The 20,358-nt window shown below is 57.8% G+C and overlaps 2 protein-coding genes across 8 annotated transcripts; both read left to right on the top strand.

Annotated features, from left to right (window-relative positions):
• The first annotated feature begins 628 nt into the window (after positions 1–628).
• Positions 629–4,354, top strand: EIF4E1B (eukaryotic translation initiation factor 4E family member 1B). Its single transcript, XM_009209617.2, has 7 exons — positions 629–670; positions 781–977; positions 1,353–1,448; positions 2,094–2,157; positions 2,840–2,953; positions 3,087–3,226; positions 3,574–4,354. Exons 1-7 carry the CDS (start codon positions 635–637, stop codon positions 3,686–3,688), a joined length of 762 nt encoding a protein of 253 aa, XP_009207881.2. The 5' UTR covers positions 629–634; the 3' UTR covers positions 3,689–4,354.
• A 122-nt stretch (positions 4,355–4,476) lies between these two features.
• On the top strand, positions 4,477–16,844 carry TSPAN17 (tetraspanin 17). 7 transcript variants are annotated; one of them, XM_009209620.3, is made up of 9 exons: positions 4,477–4,812; positions 9,416–9,466; positions 9,554–9,700; positions 10,552–10,722; positions 12,709–12,834; positions 13,873–13,929; positions 14,490–14,606; positions 14,685–14,746; positions 15,306–16,844. In XM_009209620.3, the coding sequence occupies exons 1-9, from the start codon at positions 4,774–4,776 to the stop codon at positions 15,484–15,486; spliced, it is 951 nt and encodes a 316-aa protein (XP_009207884.1). In that variant the 5' UTR covers positions 4,477–4,773; the 3' UTR covers positions 15,487–16,844. The 7 variants fall into 7 exon arrangements, with proteins under 7 accessions (XP_009207884.1, XP_009207882.1, XP_003900623.1 ...); XM_009209618.2 differs by lacking the exon at positions 4,477–4,812 and adding an exon at positions 5,143–5,433; XM_003900574.3 differs by lacking the exon at positions 4,477–4,812 and adding an exon at positions 5,143–5,433 and having other exon boundaries at positions 13,873–13,920.
• The last annotated feature ends 3,514 nt before the right edge of the window (positions 16,845–20,358 follow it).

Here is a 20,358-nt window from a genome sequence, read left to right on the forward strand (position 1 = left end):
ATTAAACTTTTAAAAAACTCAGATGCCACTGGGTATGGTGGCTCATGCTGGTAATCCCAGCACTTTGGGAGGCTGAAATGGGAGATCACTTGAGCCCAGGAGTTTGAGAGCAGCCTGGCAACACAGTGAGATCCCTTCATCTCTAGTCAAAAAGATGTTTTATTTAAAAACAAACAAACAAACAAACAGACAAACAAACAAACAAACTCAGGTGCTTCCAGAGACCAGATGAATACCTGCTCTGATGCGAGGATGGGGATGGTGCCAGAGGCCCCACGGCCATGTCAGTGTCTCTGCTTCTGCCATCTGCAGGGCCATCCACCTCACATTCTGGGATCACCCTCCATGGGATGCAGACCTTGCTTTCCTTTCGGGCAGACTCCAAATATTGACCCTTACCTTCATGTCTTGGCCCCCACGGTGTGGGGCTGGGTTGGCTTGGTCACAGCTGCTTCCCCAGCCCCAGGCCTGCGTGGAGAAGGCACTCACTAAATGTTTGCTGTTGAGGTAATCAGGCTGGCCTCTCTACCCCAGTGCACCACGGCCCCACCCTCTCCCCCACCCCAGCTGGGCGGGGCAGGTGCTGGTGGGTTAAAAGCTGGTAGCTGGGGGCTTTTCAGATGCTGGGTCCTCCATGGAGCCTGAGCTGGGCATGGCTACTGCAGGCCTTGTGAGTGCTCCTGCCTTCCCCTCCTGGAGCAGGGGACGGGCAGGGTGGGCACAGGGACAGGCAGGGCCAGAGCTCACTACCCATCCTGACTCCTTTTTTTTTTTGCTCAGGTGAGTGAAGCTAAGGGTGGAATCCAAGAGTGGAAGGAGGAGGAGAAGGAGAAGGAGAAGGAGGAGGAAGCAGCAGAGAGGACGCCCATGGGAGAAGAGGTTCCAAACTCTCCCAGGACTTTGCTGTCTCTGAGAGGGAAGGCCCGGATGGGGATCCCCATGGAAGTCAAGCTGGAGCTGCACCCCCTGCAGAACAGGTAGGAAGGAACCTGCGGGTGGAACACAGCCCCCTGCTTTCAGGCCAGACTCTGTGCTGGCAGCGTGGCCTTGGGCAACCGCTCCTTTCTCAGCCCTAGCTCTTCATCCGTGGGAGGCCAGAGCTGACCTAAGCCTTGGGCCCTGTTGACCCTTCCAGCCCTAACCCCTCAGAGACTGTGGGTCAAACACCCCCACTCCTCCCCTGCCCTTCAGGACAACTGATTTCATTCACCTAAGAGCGGAATTCTGTGCCCCAAATCTCATCTCTCGGTTCGCCCTTGAAGGGGAGGGTCCTCCCTGTCAGTCCAGGTGTCCCAGGAGTGGACTCAGGAGCTCTCTGCTTCCGCCTGGCTACCTCCCGCTCCCCCCACCAGGTGGGCTCTGTGGTTCTTCAAGAATGACCGCAGCCGGGCCTGGCAGGACAACCTGCACCTGGTCACCAAGGTGGACAGTGTGGAGGACTTCTGGGCGTGAGTGTCTGTCCCCAGTGGGGCTAGAGTTGGGGGTCTCTGAGCTCTGGGCTCCCTCTCTCCGGGTTGAGCCAGCCCTCCCTAGGGCCTTTCAGCCTTGGTGAGGGCTGGGGCTTGGTGGGTTCTGCCCAGGGGGTGTAGAGCACAGCCACCCCCCACCCCACCACCTTCTCTGGGCTCAAGGAGAGAACCTGGGGAGTGGGAGGAGCAGGGAGCTGACCCTGACTCAGCCACTCCATGACTTCGTGACCTGGGCAAGTTCCTTCCCCTCTCTGAACCTGTCTCAGCTGCAAGGGGAGGACTCGGCTGCCCCAGTGTCCAGGTGCTCACAGGAGTGGCTCTGAAAGGGCTGCACTAAGCCCTAGGGAGGGCGAGAAGGCCTCGGCTGTAGCTGGAGGGGGGTTCACGAGGGGGTCCAAAACCCTCCCCAGGGGTTGGCTCAGCCTTCACTGGGAAGGCTCCGTGGAGAAGGTGGGTCTTGAGAGTTTGGATAAACGGGGGGTGAAATCCCAGGTGGCAGGCCAGTGTAAGCAAAAGCTTGGAGGCCCTGGGGTCGGATGAGGAGTTGGGAGGGCTGAGCCCAGTTGGAACCAGGCCCTAAAAAGCCTTGACTTTTGGCATGGGGGGGCGGGGGGCTCTGTCCAGGCTCTACAGTCACATCCAGCTGGCCAGCAAGCTCTCCTCCGGCTGTGACTATGCCCTGTTCAAGGTAAGCTCCCTTTCCCTCCTGCAAAGGGACAAGGGGTTGATCCCTCCCGGCTTCCACTGCATTAATCCCTCAGAGGAGTGGGGGTGGGGAGCTACGGGCCACCTCTCAGCACAGTTGCGGTTTCTGACTAGAGGAAATGCTTTATAGGAGCCCATACTGAGTAGGTCAGGCCCAAGCCGCACCTTGGAGGACCTTAAGAGGCGGGAAGGGGAAGAGGGAGGGAGAGAGATTGCTGGCCTGGCTCCTTAACTAGGAAAGGGCATCAGAATTGCTTGAGGACACTCACTGATGCCACACCTATCCCTGGAGGGCTGACATTTAGAGATCTCCCCAGGTGACTTCTGCCCTGGCTGGGAACCATGCAGCCAAGCCCGGGATGTCCCCCTTGCCTGCACTGGGGTCTGCCCCCTGAGGCTTCCATAATCCACCCCCATTTGAATGCTTGTCTCTAGAAACTCAGTAAAGGAGACATGCACATATACAACGCTATACAAGGTGACCAGTGCTGTCTGTCCGGGGGCTGAGTAGCTGGGGGTGGAACCTGCTTGCACAGAGGGAAGGAGGATAAAAGAATCTGGCCTACTTAGGCCCTCAGCAGAGAGCGGATAAGACTGGGATGGTAGGTGGGTCCCCACTTCCCTTTGAACACAGGGAGGCAGTTGACTTGCCATCTGCCTTGCAGGATGGCATCGAGCCCATGTGGGAGGACAGCAGGAATAAGCGGGGTGGCCGCTGGCTGGTCAGCCTGGCCAAGCAGCAGCGCCACATTGAGCTGGACCGGCTGTGGCTGGAGACGGTGAGTTGGAGGAGGAGGGTCCTCAGGGGAAGAGACGGGCTGTGTGGGTCTCATGGTGGCAGTGGTCTCAAGGATGGCAGGCCAGTCCCTATGTCCCAGCCGGTGATCTCACAACTCCCTACTTCTGGTCCAGCTGCTGTGTCTGATCGGGGAGAGCTTTGAGGAACACAGCAGGGAGGTATGTGGGGCTGTCGTCAACATCCGCACCAAGGGGGACAAGATCGCTGTGTGGACGAGGGAGGCAGAAAACCAGGCGGGCGTGCTGCACATTGGGTGAGGAGGTTCTCTGGCACGGGGTGGGGGCTGGGTCTCTTCTAGAGGGAAGGTGGGTGGAGGTGGCTTGACCTGCAAGGGAGACCTCTGGAAGTTTCCATAGCCTGTCTCCTTTCTGCCTTGCTCACCTGTATGGAAGGGTCTGGTGTCCAGATTTCTAAGTTTCTATTATGGCAGTGCAGTTCTCCTTTTGCATTAAGGGGGTCATATTTTGTTTTTCCACATGGGTAAGACACAACAGGTGTGGCTGTGGCCAAAATGAGGGTAGGAGTCTGGTGGCCTAGGTTACCTCTAGGACCCTCTGATGACTACCTGTGTCTCTTTTCCTGTGTCCCCCGCACCTGCAGGCGTGTATACAAAGAGCGCCTGGGCCTCTCCCCAAAGACCATCATTGGGTACCAGGCCCACGCAGACACAGCCACCAAGAGCAACTCCCTAGCCAAGAACAAGTTTGTGGTGTGAGGGGGGCCTTGGCACCCCTTCTCTGTAATGGGACAGCCACCACCCGAGCCTCATTACTTTGCGGGGGTGGAGTGGGGTGGGACTGGGGATCAGACAGCCCTAGTTCTTACCTGTCCTCAAGTGAACAGGAATGCAAACATTCTTTAACATGAGTTGGGGCCTGGGCCCTAGGGGCCAGGTGGGGGTAGTGGTGGCAGTCTGAGGACCTAGCTTGTCCCGGGGCCACAGGACAGCAGGAGGGTGGAGGAAACTCCCGGGGGTGGGGTGAGTCATGGGGGGGAAGGAGAGCTCTATGGTAGGTGGAGAAGCCCATGGTCCAGTGTTTACTCTGTTTCTACCCAAGAAGGGGTCGAGGTGACCTGAGAGACAGACTCTCCCATGGGTGGGGGGCTCAAGGGCACAGACGCCCTTGGAGGGTGAACGCCATCATTTGTACAGAGGGATATGTGGGTTGCTGAGGACTGGGAGAGCCTTGCAAGGCCGCTCCCCTTCTCACTAGCTGTGGCCAGGCTGTCTGGGCCTTGCCTGCCTCAGGACCAGACTGAAGGTGGAGGTGGGGGGATGCTGGGCTAGACCTCACCAAGGTTCTGGTAGAAGTGGATAAACTTGATAATAAAAGCTTAAGCATGTTTCTGTTCCTGTTTTAAATAAATACTTCTGAACAAAGTTGGAATTATTTTTAAGAGCGCTTCAAACTGGAGTAAGATTCAGATTCCCCCAAACTTTGATCTGCCCGTGTCCTGTCTTACAGGGGCTCATGTGAGATCACTGGGTATCAAGGAGCCTGACCGGGACCCAGGCCAGTATGGAGGACAGGGGGTGCGGCTGGGGGAACTCAGCCACCAAAGGGGATTGAGCCAGGTGCTGCGGCATATGCACTTGGCAGGGTGCAGCCGGCGTGGCACCAAGGCCCAGGCCCTCGTTTGGCCTGAGTTTGAGCCAGAATAAGTAGAGCTGAATTTCCGCTGGGTGAAGGTGAGCCTGATGCGACGCCACAATGATAAAACGTCCTGCACGTGTTAAAAACTCAATCCGGACCAGCTTCCCCATTCGCCTCCCGGAGCCGCAGTTAATCTTCCTCTGGGATGGGCTCCAACAGCAGGCTGGGGATCGGGATGGCGCTGGTACGTAGCAGGGGAAGCAAGGCAGCCTCCGGTGCCATCAGCCGGCGTCCCAGGCGGGTCTGCAGGACGCTGGGAAACGCGGCGGCTGCGGCCTGCGCGGGGGCGGGGCCTGGCCGAAGGCGGGGCTGCGAGGAGGTCCGAATCAGGCTGCGGGGACGGAGCTCGGGGGCGGAGCCAGATCCAGAGGCTGGGCTCAGACGGGACTGAGTTGGGCTATGGGGGCGGAGCCAGGTGAGAAGGCGGGGCTCCAAAGGGACTAAGGACCATGGGGGCGGAGCCTGATGCAGAGGCGGAGCCCGGTCCAGAGGCGGGGCTCGGACAGAGGCGGGGACCGCAGGGCTCCGGGCAAGGCGGTCTGGATGCTGAGGGCGGTCCCTGAGGGGCGGGCGGGGCCCGACCGGCGCTCTGTGTGGCCGAGGCGATGAAGCCTCAGCCGCCCGGCTAGGCCCCGGGCGGCTCTAGCCCAGGGCGGCCCGCGGGGCGCTGGGCCTGGCTCCCGGCTCCGGTTTCCGGGCCGGCGGGTGGCCGCTCACCATGCCCGGCAAGCACCAGCATTTCCAGGAACCCGAGGTCGGCTGCTGCGGGAAATACTTCCTGTTTGGCTTCAACATTGTCTTCTGGGTGAGCGCGGGGTCTGCGCCTTGCCCTGTGCTGGGGGGTGGTGGGAGAGGGAGATTCAGTCTTCTGCTGGGGGAGACCACTCCCTGCCCCAAGAGTTTGGAGCTCGGGACCATCCCCCCAGTTCTGCCACCCCCACGCCCACTTCCAGGACTACCCGAGGTAGCTACAGAGGCCCGGATTGCTGGGGGCGGGTCCCAGCTACAGCGTGGGGTGGGGGTTGGGGTAGGGAGTCTCCCTGAGTAATCGCCAGGCCCTGTGGAGAAAGGGAAGGTGTTTCCTTGAAGACCCTAGGGGCGTGCTAGGTGCAGGTTGCCCCCTCTCTCGCCCAGCCCTCCTTCCCTCCCTGGGATGTGGGATGTGGGATGTGTGCCAAGCCCCACCACTGGTTTAGCCAGTAGGGAGGAGATTCTGGCGTGAAGGGAGCCACCGGGCCCTTTACCCAGCCTCCTTTCCCTTCCAGTAGTACCTGGGTCAGGTGCCTCACCTTAGGCTCCTGCAAAGTGGGGTGGGTCACAGCCCTCTCCCCACCTCAGTCCCGCACGAGGAGGCTGACCTGCCAGGATGGGCAGGGAGGGGCAATAGCGAGTCCTTGGTGGCTGGGAGGGGATCTCCCCGGTTGAGAGCCTGGGAGCTGGCCTTGGGGAACAGAATTCAACATTCCACAGCTGACAAGCTCAGGCTCCTGGGCGGAGCTGCCCCTACGGGGGAAGGGAGCAGCTAGTGCCCCTCCCAGGGTGGTGTCTGTCCCCCTGGGCCATGCCAAGTCTTTTTTCCCATCTCTCCAAAGCTGTGGCCTCTGCAGTCTCTGCTCCTGAGGCCTTGGGTCAAAATGCCAGGCCCTCCCACTTGTGTTCAGCAAGACTCAGTGGCGCTGCCCTCCACCCACATGCCACCGAGCTCACTGGTGTGGTGGGTGCCCTTGCACTGCAGCGCTAGGCTCTTGAGGGTGTGGGCAGTGTGTGGGAGCACTGGCAAGGAAGTCAGAAGGCCTGGCTGTAGCAGGCCTGGCTGGGACACCTTGGGCAAGTCACCTCTCCTCTCCAGGCCTCAGCTTTCCTGCCCGGGAGGGGATGATAAAAAATCTGCCCGTGAGGGCTGTTAGGCAGATACAATCAGTTCAATTTGTTGTGTTCTCACAACTATCTTATTATCTACATTTTACAGATGGGGAAACTGAAGGAATACACACAGAAGTTAAGTCACTTACTTAGGGTCACACAGCCAGAAAGTACAGAGCCAAGGTGACAGCCCAGTGGGCTGAGGGTGGAGGTGAGGCAGAGCTGTGAGCAGAAGTAACCTCAAATACCGAGGGGGAGCAGGTGTGAGAGACCTGGGTTTGTTGCTGGGGCAGAGCGTGGGGTGTTATGTTAAGGCGGCATGGAGAAGTGAGGGCTTCAGGTGATGGGTCTGATCTGGCTTCTGTGCTGGAGACCGCTTGCCTGGCTGATGTGTGGAGGGTAGGTGAGGGGTAGGGCCTGGAGGTTTGGAACGGGGGCAGGGCTGGGGCAAAGCTGGGATGGTGAGGTGGGAAAGGTGAGGAAGGCTGCTGGGAAAGTCAAGAGGCTGAATTGACTGGGCTGGGTCACTTGGGGCCTGGAGAGATTTCAGGTTTGGGTCAAGGTGGCCTAAGGGAGGATGCCTGTGAAGCAGGCCGAGGTTTTCATGTTTAATGTCAGGCAGACCCTGGTGTTGCTCTGCTTGGAACCTGCTTGTGGTTTCTTTTTTTCTTTTCTTTTTTTCTTTTTGAGACAGAGTTTCACTCTTGTTGCCCAGGCTGGAGTGCAATGGCACAATCTCGGCTCACTGCAACCTCCGTCTCCCGGGTTCAAGCGAGTCTCCTGCCTCAGCTTCCCAAGTAGCTGGTACTATAGGTGTGTGCCACCACACCTGGCTAATTTTGTATTTTTAGAAGAGATGAGGTTTCTTCATGTTGGTCAGGCTGGTCTCGAACGCCTTACCTCAGGTGATCTGCCTGCCTTGGCCTCCCAAAGTGCTGGGATTACAGGCGTGAGCCACCGCGCCTGGCCATCCGGCTCATGGTTTCTGACTGCTGCTAGAGTACTGTCTAGTCTCCTCTCCACAGCCTCCAGGGCCCTGTGGGTCCGGGCTGTCTGCCCTTCAGTTTGTTCCTTGAACTAGACGTGGTCTTGTGTCAGGGCCTCTGCCTCTGCCCAACCCTCCTCCTAGAACAGGCTTTTCCCTCTTGCTCTTTTCATCATTCAAACCTCAGCTGAAATGCCCCCACCCTCCCTCCTGCCCTCTCTAAAGCTCACCTCCAACCCCAGCATCCCCCCTCTCATCACCCTGCTCGATATTTGTTAAGGGGTCTGTTTGTATCTGAAGTTTCCCTGTCTGCTCTCTCACTGTCCGTCTCCCCTGCTGGAGTGTAAGCTCCATGAGGGTCAAGTCCGTCCTATTCACCAGTGAATTAATTCCCGGCATGGCGGGGATCAGTGCCGGTGGGTTGTGGAGGTATTTGCTGCAGGCGGGTGGACGAAGGGGTGTGGGACCAATGTGAGGTCTGGGTGGAGATCGGAAGATGCTGGTGCCATGATGGGATGGAAGACGAGTGTGAGGAGGAAGAACGGCAGAAGGCTGAGGCTGGAGGCCGTGGGACCAGCTGCAGGTGTGGGGCAGGTGAAGGCAGAGCATCCTGGGAAGGAGCTCGGGGAGGAATGGGGTTGAGTTAACTGAAGGTGGGGTTCAGGAAGGAGACAGTGGCACTCAGTCCCCTGTCCGAAGGCCAAGGGCAGGCCAAGTGGGAGGAGGCAGGAGAAGTGATGTTTGGTTTCACATCAGCAGACCCACCAGGTAGGATGGAAGGGAAGATGTTTCCAGAGAAAGAATAGAGCAGTGTGGGGAGCCCAAGGTCAGGGAAGGGAAGGTGATAAAGGCCTTGGCCGAGGCTATGTGCTGAGGGAAAGGAGTCTGCAGAGAAAGCAGGTGGGTGGGGAGGTTGTAGGAGGTGGGGTCATGGCCCCAGGCTTGCCCGCTCTGAGACTGCATGCCCAGGGACCTGCCCAGGGTCAGGTGTGAGGGTAACCAGCCTTGACATCCAGGGCTCTTCCCAGGAGGGAATTGAGGCAGGAAGGTGGGAAAGCTGAGGATGGAGGAGGGGCACTTGGACTGCCCCGGTGGGGAGTCTGGCTGGTGTTCTGAAGGCCCAGGCAGAGCTGTGACCACAGGGCAAAGCCACTGGCATAGGCCGGATGCCTCCCAAAGTGCTGGGATTACAGGCGTGAGCCACCGCGCCCGGCCATCTGGCTCATGGTTTCTGACTGCTGCTAGAGTACTGTCTAGTCTCCTCTCCACAGCCTCCAGGGCCCTGTGGGTCCGGACTGTCTGCCCTTCAGTTTGTTCCTTGAACTAGACGTGGTCTTGTGTCAGGGCCTCTGCCTCTGCCCAACCCTCCTCCTGGATTCTGCTGGGGATCATTGAGATTCCTCGTCATTCCAGGGCATCTGATTGTGAGCCACAGAAACTGACTCTGGCAGGCAGTTAAAGGGGTAGGATGGGGCTGGGGAGGAGTGTCGAAGGTGGGGCAGCAGTCCAGCAGGAGAGCTGGACTTGGGAGGGTGCAGAACGGAGGCTAGGAGTCTGGAACCAAACACCAGCTTTGGTCAGGAGTAGAGGCTCAGTATGCTGGTGCCGTCACTACCCCTGCTGCCACTGCTGCTATTGCTCCTTGGCAGGAGTGTCTTGGCCCTCCAGTTTGGAGTTCCAGTTTGGAGTTCCAGGAAGGGGCCCCTGATGTCCATCCCAAGGCTAGGGGAGGGTTCAGTCCTCCAGGCTGTGTCCTGTGGGGAAGAAGCACTGGGATATGTTCTTGGGAAGATGGAAAGGACCGCAGATCCTGTTCACAGCCCTTGTGCCTCTTCCTCTCTCCACTGGCTTCCCAAAGGCCTTGCCCACTGGGGAAGGATGAGCCGGGAGAGTCCTGGGGCTGCTCCCAGCCCTGAGCTCTTTGCTGCTGCCCTTGCAGGTACTGGGAGCCCTGTTCCTGGCTATCGGCCTCTGGGCCTGGGGTGAGAAGGTAAGGCAGTGGGCGGGCATGGGGCTGGTGTGGGACGAGGTGGTGGGAAGGTCAGCTCCCCACACCTGCCTCTGCTGCCCGGCACAGGGTGTTCTCTCCAACATCTCAGCGCTGACAGATCTGGGAGGCCTTGACCCCGTGTGGCTGTTTGTGGTAGTTGGCGGCGTCATGTCGGTGCTGGGCTTTGCTGGGTGCATCGGGGCCCTCCGGGAGAACACCTTCCTGCTCAAGTTTGTGAGTGCTGCCCTCGAGATCCACTGGGAACCCCAATCTCCTCCCGTCCAGTTCTTGCAATACAGTTGGAGCCTAATGATGTGTAGCTTTATTATTATGCTATAATCGTCATCGTTAGATTTATGTTATCTATATTTACTAGGATCCTTTCTGTGGTATGGTAAGTGACCGAGACCTGGTGGCCCAAGCATAAAATGTTTATTGACTCAAATAAGAAAAGTCCAGGGGTGTGCTGGCTGCCGGTGCATTTTGATCCAGGGGCTGCTACAGTGTCACTTGGCCTGCTTTCTCTCTGTTTCTCAGGTCCCCCCGCTCCCCCGTTTTGGCTCCATTCCTAGGTAGCAGGAGGCTCAGGAACAGAGCCGGCTTCCCCATGCCCTCCCAGGAACTCCTGCTGGAGGCTGAGAGCTCTCTTCCCAACTGTTTTCCCAAAGTGCTTTAATTGCATTTCCTTGGCTCTGATTGGCTGCCTCTGGACCAATCCCTGGAGGCCGAGGGAGGTAGTGCTCTGATTGGTGAGCTTTGGGCACTTGCCAGTCCTGTATCTGGGACTGGTGGGTGCGGGGATGTGGCTCCATCCGAACCTTGGAAACTAGAGGTTTGCATGGAGGATGATTTTTCAGAGAGAGCAGGGTGTGATTACCAGACAAAGGGAATTGGATGGGTAGGTAAGAACAGATGCCTTTTACCATCATATAACAATACTGAAGTAATAGAAGGTGGGGACTCTGGGCGCCTCTGGGTCTTGGTGGAGGTAGAGATGGAACCCTTCCCTGTGGCACACTCAAGCCCTGGGAGGCCGCCAGAGCCCTGCGTCTCCAACCCCCACTGTCTGTATGCCCCAACCCCAGTTCTCCGTGTTCCTCGGCCTCATCTTCTTCCTGGAGCTGGCAACAGGGATCCTGGCCTTTGTCTTCAAGGACTGGATTCGAGACCAGCTCAACCTCTTCATCAACAACAACGTCAAGGCCTACCGGGATGACATTGACCTCCAGAACCTCATTGACTTTGCTCAGGAATACGTGAGTCCAGTGTCCAGCCTGGGACACTTGTAGGAGGCACCTTCCTGGCAGACGAATGAGGAAGCAAGTTCCCTGTGATGGGACCATCTCCTTACCCACCTGGGCTAGTGGGCCCCAGGAGAGAGACCCAGGAGTGTCCTCGTCCGAGGAGAGCCAGCCCCTGGTGATCCTTATGGCTCCCCATTTGCCTAGTGCCATAGGGCCACGGCCTTGGGGAACAGAGGGCATGGGCTCCACACTGGCAGCTCCCACGCCAGGGCCCGCGACACACGGGAGAATGGAGAAAATGAGACGTAAAAATATAGATTTCTACTTCTGCTCAACCCTGGGCCCACAGTATCAGCTGGAGCTGTTGCTGCTGCCCTTTTACTGGTACAGAGGCTCTGTTTGCCACTGTTCCCAACACTCTGTATTTTATTATATCTGTCAGCCCTTATCTCTCATTTATACTGTATTTGGCCTCTGTGCATATTAGAGTTTAGACCCCTGACGGAAGGTCTGCCCTCAAGCTTGCAAACTTAACCCTAGTGAAGAGCAGCCAGAGAAGAGTTCCTGAAACCCTGTCTGCCTCCCACCTGCACCATCTCGCCCACTCACCCCTTACCACAAACACACAGTCACACACTGTCACCCACAGTCACACCCACACCCAGTCACATACTCACAGGCACACTTGATCACACCTGCACCTACACATGGTCCCACAGTCACACATGAGTCACACCCGATCACACCCACGCATGGCCACAGGCCCTTGGCACCAGTCACCACCAAGAGTCAGCTCTGGATCCAGAGATGAGGCAGAGCTGGTGCCTGCTTCAAGCAGCTCTCAACCCAGGGCAGAGGCAGACATAGCCAAGCAGTTATGATGCAATTCATTCATTCAGAACATGATTGTTAAGGGCCTACCATATGCCAGACCCCAAGCCAGGCCCTGGGGATTTGGCGGGGAAAAAAGCTGGGACCTGTCCTCTCAGGGATGGCAGTTGGGAAGAGACAGATGGTGAACAAGCAGAACAAACGAATGTGTGCATGTACACACATGTGTGCAAAATTGTACATTGTGGTAAGAGTCAAAATGAAGGGTGGAGAATGGGAAGGCCTCTGCGTGGAGAGCTTGAAGCCTCCCAAAGGAGGAGAAGGAAGAGGAGGGAGAGTGTTCTCTAGCAGGAGCAGCTGGCACTGAGCAGGTGCCAGGAGGCAGGTGGAGGCTGAGCCCTGCCCTGGGACCAGCACATGCAGGGCGTGTGGCAGGCCTGGCTCCTCCAGCTCTCTGGCTCGGCCCCGGAGCCTGTCTGTCTGCTGCTGAGCTCGAGCTCCCCCAGCCCTGTGTGCTGCTCTTCAGCCGCGGTGCTGCTGCTCAGTGAAGGCTGTGCGCACCCGTGTGCCCCACAAGACCGTGGTTCATGGCAGATCCCAACCTCGCCATTGCCCCTGCCTAGGGGACAGCTTAGGGTGTTCTGGGTGGGGGTGATAGGGTGCAGATGATGCCAGCTGGTATGGAGGAAATGGGGTGGGATGGCTATGGGAGTGGCAGGCTGGGGTGGGCAGGACTCCCCTCCTGTCCCTGCACTGCGGAGAAGAGGGCTTTGTAGAACCTCTGGGGCAAGTGTGGGAGGCCTGCTGCAGACATGGGGCCCAGCGGTCTCTGCCGCCACAGGGCTTGGCCCAGCGCCTGCCTCTCAGGTAGTCCGGAGGAAGCCATGGTCGTTGAACCAGTATCCTTGTCCCACTCCCTCCCTTTTCCTAGCCTCTCTTGGGCCGGGGGGAAAGCTCAGGATCCCCTCCCTTGCACCCCTCTGCTTCCCCAACCTGGAACCTGGAGGTTGGGCCCAGGCCTGTGGGGATGGGGAGGTGGCCACCCACCTGGCTGTCCCAGCCCCGACCCTGACAGCCCTGTTTTCCTGCAGCCTAGGCTTGTCCCCAAACAGGCTGAGGCTCCCGGGGTGGGCCTGGCTCACCTGGGGCTCTCCCCTTCCCCCACAGTGGTCTTGCTGCGGAGCCCGAGGCCCCAACGACTGGAACCTCAATATCTACTTCAACTGCACTGACTTGAACCCCAGCCGGGAGCGCTGCGGGGTGCCCTTCTCCTGCTGCGTCAGGGACCCTGCGGTGAGTGGGGCTGGGGGAGGAGAGGTGCGGGGCTTTCCAGTGCACAGACTCGGGGGAAGCCCCCCACGGGGCCCGCTCTGCTCTGCCCTGCTCTGGAGGCACGGATGCTGGGGGAGGCTGTTTTACATGGGTGGCACTGAAGCCTGTTGGGGCGCGGCCGCTTTCCCTGTTCAGCAAGACCTGTCTTTTCTATTGTAATGAGATGGAAACCGCAGGACGCTGGGGCACAGGGATGGGGACTGGCCTGGAGGGCCTCCCTGCACCCTGTACATCCACAGAAACACAGCCGCAGCCATTGTCTGCCCCTGGCCAGCTTGAAGGTTGGCCAGGCTGTCACTCTCAGTTACAGTTGTATGTGGCAGGGGTCGCCTGGGCCATTGCCAGCCACCACCCCACTGGGCCACCATTGCAGGGTAGGAGTGACTTTCTTCAGGGCAGAAACCTCTCCTGGTGATGTTTCTTCAGTCACAATTAATCTGGGATGCCAAGGGCCAGGTTTCTCCCCATTCTTATCTCCCTATAAGATAAGGCAGGATTCCTGAACGGAGGCAGGTCTAGGTTGGTGATTGCAGCCATGCATTCCAGCGTCTGGGAAAGAGGCACGTGGGGCCGGGTGCAGTGGCTTATGGGAGGATCATTTGAGTCCAAGAGTTCGAGACCAGCTGGGGTGACACAGTGAGACCTCAGGTCTACAAAAAAAAAAAAAAATTAGACAGGCATGGTGGCACAATCCTGTGGTCCCAGCTACTTGGGAGGCTGAGGTGGGAGGATCACTTGAGCCCAGGAGGTTGAAGCTGCAGTGAGCTATGGTCATGCCACTGCACTCCAGCATGGGCAATGGAGTGAGACCCTGTCTCAAAAAAAAAATAAAAGAGGCACATGGGCCTCAGAGGGCCTCACTTAAGACTGGCAGACACAGCAGACTCCACGGGCCTATCTGCTTCCTCTGAGAAGGAAAAGCCACTGCAATGACCAGGTACCATGGACCCCATGGGATGTGTTCCTCACCAAGTCACTAACTGGCCTGTCTCCCCTCAGGAGGATGTCCTCAATACCCAGTGTGGCTATGACGTCCGGCTCAAACTGGTGAGAGGGGTAGGAACTGCGCTGGGGCAGGCGGGGGTACTGGGATGGGAATGCGACTGTCTATAACCTTTTCTGGAAGGGGTGAGGCGTTCTTTGGGGAGAGGGTGCTGGGTCCCAGGAACCAGCCAGACACCCAGGCAGCAGAGCGGGAGCAGATCCCTGGGCCTGGGAAGATGTGGGTTTACTCAGTCCTGCTCTGTGGAGCACCCTTGGGGTGCCCGGCTTTGCCCTAGAGACCAGAGATTTGGTGCTCATGAGACAGTCGGCTCTGGAGGAGTGGAGGGAGAACGACGGTAAGCCCTTAGAGAAAGCAGTATGAACAGCCATGTGACGGTCTCAGTTGAAAGCCTGGAAGAAAATAAGGGAGGTAATAGGAGAGGAGCTGGGCAGGCAGGAGGGGGCGTGCGTCCGTGCTGAGACCCCATGAGAAGAGCCGGCTTTGTGGAGGCCCTGTGGGGAGAGGTGCTGCAGGTTTAGGCCCTGGGGTGGGTGTGAGCTTGGCAGGCTGGGGAGGGAGGGAGCCGGCCTGAAGGGCAGGCAGGCTGAGCCTGGTGCCTGCGTGTCCCCAGGAACTGGAGCAGCAGGGCTTCATCCACACCAAAGGCTGCGTGGGCCAGTTTGAGAAGTGGCTGCAGGACAACCTGATTGTGGTGGCGGGAGTCTTCGTGGGCATCGCCCTCCTCCAGGTACGCTTGTGGCCCCACGTGCCCCTCCCCTTGCCGGGGCTGCCCTTGCTCTCCCCTCACCTGTCCTCTGTCTTACAGATCTTTGGCATCTGCCTGGCCCAGAACCTCGTGAGTGACATCAAGGCAGTGAAAGCCAACTGGTGAGGCCGCCACAGGCCATGGCCACATGCCCGGCCTACCCAGGCCTCTGGGGGGCCCCCCAGGACCCTCCTCCTATACTCGTGATGGGCAAGGCTGCAGGAGGCGTTCCTGCTGGGACTGAGCCCTGAGGGGTTTGCCTGAGCTGCTGTGCTGTCCACCCACGGAGAAAGCTGGCGTGCCTCTGCCTGGGCCGCTTGTCCTGTGTGCGTGTGTACACACACATGCAGGCACACATGTGCACAGGGAGCCACCGTCTCGGCTCCATTTGGGGTGGTGGGCTCTCCAGGGGACTAGGAAGGGTGCAGCTCAGAGGGTGCAGGCCAAGCGGGGTGGGAGGCGCTGTGTGGAGGGCCCCCCCGTTCCCCACCCCCGATGCTGGGATGCACCTTTCTGTGCACAGCTGTATGGGGCGCGTTGCCCCAGCCACCGCCTCACGCAGCTTCAGAGCACTCTTTTCTATGAGCTGTAACTTTGAGCCTGCCAGGAACCCACCTCAGCCTCAGTGTCCCAGACTCTGAAATGGGTCCCAGAATTTTCTTTCTCTTGCTTGCCTCTCAGGAGCAAATGGAATGATGACTTTGAAAACCACTGGCTTACACCCACCGTTTCCGAGGTCCTGTCCACGGCGGGGCCTCAGCAGAACTCTGTGATTGGGGCCCCTGGCCTGGCCCCACCCAGCCGACATGCTTTCTTTGGCCTGGGTGGTTTATACCCTGAGCCAACCTTTAAAAATTGGTAGATTTCACATAAGCGTCCAGACCCACAGCTTCTCTTGAAGAATGACCACCTGACTACGCCGGCTCTTCAGTGGCAGCACTACCTGGGACACTGCCTCCCCAGTCACCGAGGGCCCAGCTGGCCCGTGCTACTCACCTAAGTGCCGCCTGACGCTTGTACACTAGGAGCTGGCCTCTCCTGCCGCTGCAGGTTATTCCCTGCACCTCGAGGCCGCTGCGGGCCAACCTGGAGTGCAGCACAGGGACCTGAAGGGTGGGGAGGCTGGACCCCACTCTGAAGAGGGTGCAGCCTGGGAAGGGCGGCTTTGCTGGGGACTGCGGTGGGAGTAGAGTGCCCAGGAGAGGGTCTGAGGGGTGGGTTGGGGTCAGGACAATTTTGCAAAAGAAGTAGCTGGAAGCCATGGGACTGGGGGGAGCCTGTTTGGGGGCTCTGGATGGTTGATTCCTAGGAATCAAGTTAAGCATCTTCGCCGTGGCTGCAGAGCTGCCTGATGGGCACTAGAGGGCGCGCCAGCCCCACACTCCCTGGGTCTGGCTTCCTCCTGCAACCTCACTGTGGTAGAGCCTGTGCCTGCCTACTAGCGCCCCGGGCTTCCGAGAATTTGAGAATTTCTCAAGAGCCAACTGGCTCAGGCTTGGGAAGGCTGACTGCTGCCCTCAGCTCCACCTCATCAGCTATGTGAATGGGTATGTGTGGAGTGATCCTGCCACCCCCTGCCTGGGCTCATCCAGAGATCTCAAAGTCAGACGCCCCTGGGTCCACGTAGGTGGTGTAAACGGATGAAACAGGCCCTTGAGTTGGGAGCCTGCTTCACTGTGACTTTACGCCTGTTGCTGGAGACAAAGACATCGTGATGAGAGAAAGTTCTCACAAGCTAGTCGGTAACAGCCACTTACCTTGAGACCGATAGAGTGTGGTGGGGATGGGGGCAGAGCACGGGTCCCCATCTGACAGTGGCCGCTGCCATATTCAGATGTAGCTAATTGCTCTGGTGTGGGAATACAGGCCTAATGCCAGGAATCTGGAGAAGCCAGAGATACAGATTTGTATGCGAGATGTCCTGATTTTTTAAGTTGTTGGCAGAAACGAATTCAGAAATCAAATCTGCAGGCCAAACAAGGTGCAGGGCCCAGTTTTGGCCCCATGCCCCTGTAGGTCCCTCCGGGACAGTCACCCCTGGGGCCCTGGCTGCTCTGCTATTCAGGGATGCTGGGCACTGCTGCTGGGTAGCCAGGGTGTGGGGCATGCGCCCAGCAATGTGGCTCCTTGGCCCCACTGGACAGTGTCCTGGGCCCCTGACAGGCGCTGGCTGGGAGTGGTTTATACATATACAATAAATGCAGCTCACAGCATTGTGCATGTGTCTTGCATTTTCACTTTCATTTTATCCCTCAAGTCACATAACACCCTGTGTGGTGGAATTTCTTTTCCTGTTGAGGAGATGGACTCGGGAGGGAGGTTGCCTGGAGCGCACAGCTGGGAGGAGGGACACCAGTCTGACCCCTCTTGCTGGAGTTTTGCACCACACCTGTCCTGTGTATCTGATGCATTTGGGTAAAACCTCTGTACTCAAAATAATAAGGGTGGTTCATTCATCCCCCAAGTGTGAGTTGAACATCAACTGAGGGGTGGAGATACAGAGAAGGGCGAGGTCCTGCCTGTGTGCTGCGTTCTTGTGGGGGAGACACAGAAAGCAAGCTGGCCAGCATTTTTGTTAGTAATACATGCTATGAAGAAAGCAGGAGTGACTGCAGAGGGGCACCATCTCTGGGGGAATGATGTTCTAGGCTTTAGTACCAGCTTCTGTAGAGGCCCTGAAACCAGAGTGGGCTCCATGTGAGGGAGCCTGGGGTGGCTGGAGATGTGGGAGTGGGGAGGGGCAAAGGGCATGAGCACAGGGAAGTAGTGTAACCAAGATCTGTTTGGAAACAGAATTGAAGAGATGGGATGGGAGTGATGAGTAGGAGCGGTTGAGGCCCTGGCTAGGGACCCAGAGTAATCCAAAACTCAGTTCTGCTACTGGATATCCATTCTTCCATCCATCCACCCACATTCACCATCCATCCATCCATCCACTCACCCACCCACCCATCCATCCACACATTCACTCATCCATCTGTCCACATGTTCACTCATCCATCCATCCATCATCCACTCACCCACCCACCACCCACCTACCCATTCATCCACATGTCCATCCATCCATCCATCCATCCACTTGCCCACCCACCCACCTACCCATTCATCCACACATTCACTCATCCATCCATCCATCCACCCACCCACCCACCCACTTACCCACCTACTCACCCATTCATTCACATGTTCACTCATCCATCCATCTGTTCACTCATCCATCCACTCACCTACCCTCCCACCTACCCATTCATCCACACATTCACTTATCTATCCATTCACCCACCCTTCATCCATTCAGCCATCCACTTACTCGTTCATTCATTCATCCACTCACCCATCCATTCATCCAGTCACCCACCCACCTACCCATTCATCTATCCACCCACCCACCCTTCCTCCATCCATTCACCCATCCACCCACCCATCCCTCCATCCATCCATATTCATCCTCCATTGACTCACTCAGCTATCCACTGCCATTCACTCAGGTAGGCCCTAGCTAGAGGCTGGGGTTACTGAGGCAGCTCAGACCTGCCCCTACCTTCCCGGAGCCCAGTATCTTGTTGGAGGCAGACAAGGAACGCTTGCTAATGTACAATGTATGCGTGGTGACAAGAACATGATGATCATTGCTAAGTGGGGTCTTGGGCTGGCTACAGACAAATTTCCTGTCCCCATAGTAGAACTTAGAGCAGTTCTGTGCACCAAGGGGCTCTGACCCACAGATGATACAGCTTCTTCAGATACGCAAAAAACACAAGGGAGCTTGTAAGGCTGGCCATCCCTCTAGAAGGGTCCCTGGGCCTTGGGACCAAGGTCACCTCCCACCCTTCGTCAGGATAAGATGCACACTGGTAGAGACAGGTGCATACTGGCAGCCTGGGAGTCCCCTGTCTAACCACAGGAGAGGCTGCCAGCAGCTCCCTGGTCAGCTTGGTGGGAGGACATCCTGTGACACCAATATGCCCTATAGAGAGGGCTGAAGGGACAGAGAGCACCCAAGCTGGCGAGCTCCTTTATCTCTGGGTGAGGTGGTCAGATGGGCTGGAGAGCTCCCTCTCCCAGTTACCACCAGAGGGCACCAAAGTGCCGCCTACGCAGCACAGCAGGCTCAGCTCGCGGAAGGGGCTCTGTGTAGGGTCATTGGGGCGACTCCTAGGGCCAAGCAAGCCCATGCCATCGTTTCAGAGACCCGGGGGCCCACCCTGCTGGTGTCAAATCCAGGCCTTACCACCCTCTGCCTTGTCTTCTCCAGGGGGTAGAGCAAATGATGCTGCCTGCCCACGGGTGCCTCTCTCAGTGCTCACAGGCCCCGAGCCCACTTGCCGGGCTGGGCGGTTGGTGGTGTCTGCCAGACAGAGCTGGAGAAGGAGGCGAGCGTCCCTCTCTCTAGGAGGATGACGCAATGCGCTCCACAACCTACACCTCCATTCACTCATTCAGCCAGGGCAACGGAACACCCTGTTGCTGCCAGGCACTGCCGCGGGCACTTACGTGAGGGACAAAACAAAGGCCCCGCCTCGTGGAACTCACAGCCCAGGCCAGGGAGCAGCTGGCTTTGTCTGCCAAAGGTCACATATAATGGCAAAAACGCAACTCCACTAGGCTGTGGGGCTGTGCTCCCCTCGACTCTGCCTTCATGGTGGAAAGCAGCTCCGGGTGGAGTGTCCTCATCACATCGTACTCGTGGACGCTGACGGCGAACCTCATGTGATTTTCATGGGTCATGAATATCATCTTCCTTTTGATTTTCAACTATTAAACAACAGAAAACCGTTTTTGGCTCTCGAGCTCTATAAACACAGCTAGCGGGTGGGATCCACCTCATGGCTGGAGTTTGCAGGCTCAGGTCCAGGAAGGGAGGGGACGGTGCACGGTGAACATCATCACGTGAGCCTGCCCTGCTGCGAGTGGGGACACAGCGGACCAAGCAAGGGTGAGGCAGGGGCAGGCCTGGCACTAAATGGGTCAGTCGGAGCGGGCCTTGCTGTCAATGCCAGATGGAGCAAAGACCTTTCATTTTAACTGTAACACGTTTTTGACAGCACGAGTGAAATAGGAACCCATTCTACTCAGAAAATTGGCTGGGCGCGGTGGCTCACGCCTATAATCCCAGCACTTTGGGAGGCAGAGGCAGGTGGATCACCTGAGGTCAGGAGTGCGAGACCAGCCTGGCCAACATGGTGAAACCCTGTCTCTACTAAAAATACAAAAAAAAAAAAAAAAAAAATTAGCCAAGCGTGATGATGGGCGGCTGTAATCCCAGCTATTCAGGAGGCTGAGGCAGGAGAATCACTTGAACCTGGGAGGTGGAGGTTGCAGTGAGCTGAGATCACACCATGGCACTCCAGCCTGGGCAACAGAGCAAGACTCCGTCTCAAAAAATAAATAAATAAATAAAGTTCATGCATTCAGCCGGTTCGTGTCATGACTGCAGGGGTGCCTCCCAGCAGCGGTGAGCCATGCTTTTCCTCTCTACCCGATGCATGAGGATTGTCAGGCTGTGCCCACTTTGGGGCCCTTCCCACGCCAAGGCATATTGGTACAAGGCATGGCCAAGACCTCCTGCTTCATTGGGCAGGAGGACGAGGGACATGGGAGGTGGCCCCAAATCAGGGCTGATGATGGAGGTGGCCCCAGCAGGTCCCAGCTCAGGCCTAGGGGCCTCATTTCTGCTCCTCAGCCCAGGCGTTGGTTTGATGGGCAGACCACAGGTCTGGAGGGTCTGGGCGTC

This window comes from Papio anubis, chromosome 5 (genome assembly GCF_008728515.1).
Source record: "Papio anubis isolate 15944 chromosome 5, Panubis1.0, whole genome shotgun sequence".
NCBI classification, from domain to species: domain Eukaryota; kingdom Metazoa; phylum Chordata; class Mammalia; order Primates; family Cercopithecidae; genus Papio; species Papio anubis.

Bases quoted from the DNA above. Each gene is read 5' to 3' on its own strand.
- EIF4E1B (XM_009209617.2), top strand. From the start codon at position 635: ATGGAGCCTGAGCTGGGCATGGCTACTGCAGGCCTT. The intron at 978-1,352 runs GTAGGAAGGAAC...TCCCCCCACCAG, and splicing joins CTGCACCCCCTGCAGAACAG to GTGGGCTCTGTGGTTCTTCA. The intron at 1,449-2,093 runs GTGAGTGTCTGT...GGCTCTGTCCAG, and splicing joins AGTGTGGAGGACTTCTGGGC to GCTCTACAGTCACATCCAGC.
- TSPAN17 (XM_031666614.1), top strand. From the start codon at position 5,347: ATGCCCGGCAAGCACCAGCATTTCCAGGAACCCGAGGTCGGCTGCTGC. The intron at 5,434-9,415 runs GTGAGCGCGGGG...CTGCCCTTGCAG, and splicing joins GCTTCAACATTGTCTTCTGG to GTACTGGGAGCCCTGTTCCT. The intron at 13,921-14,489 runs GTGAGAGGGGTA...GCGTGTCCCCAG, and splicing joins ATGACGTCCGGCTCAAACTG to GAACTGGAGCAGCAGGGCTT.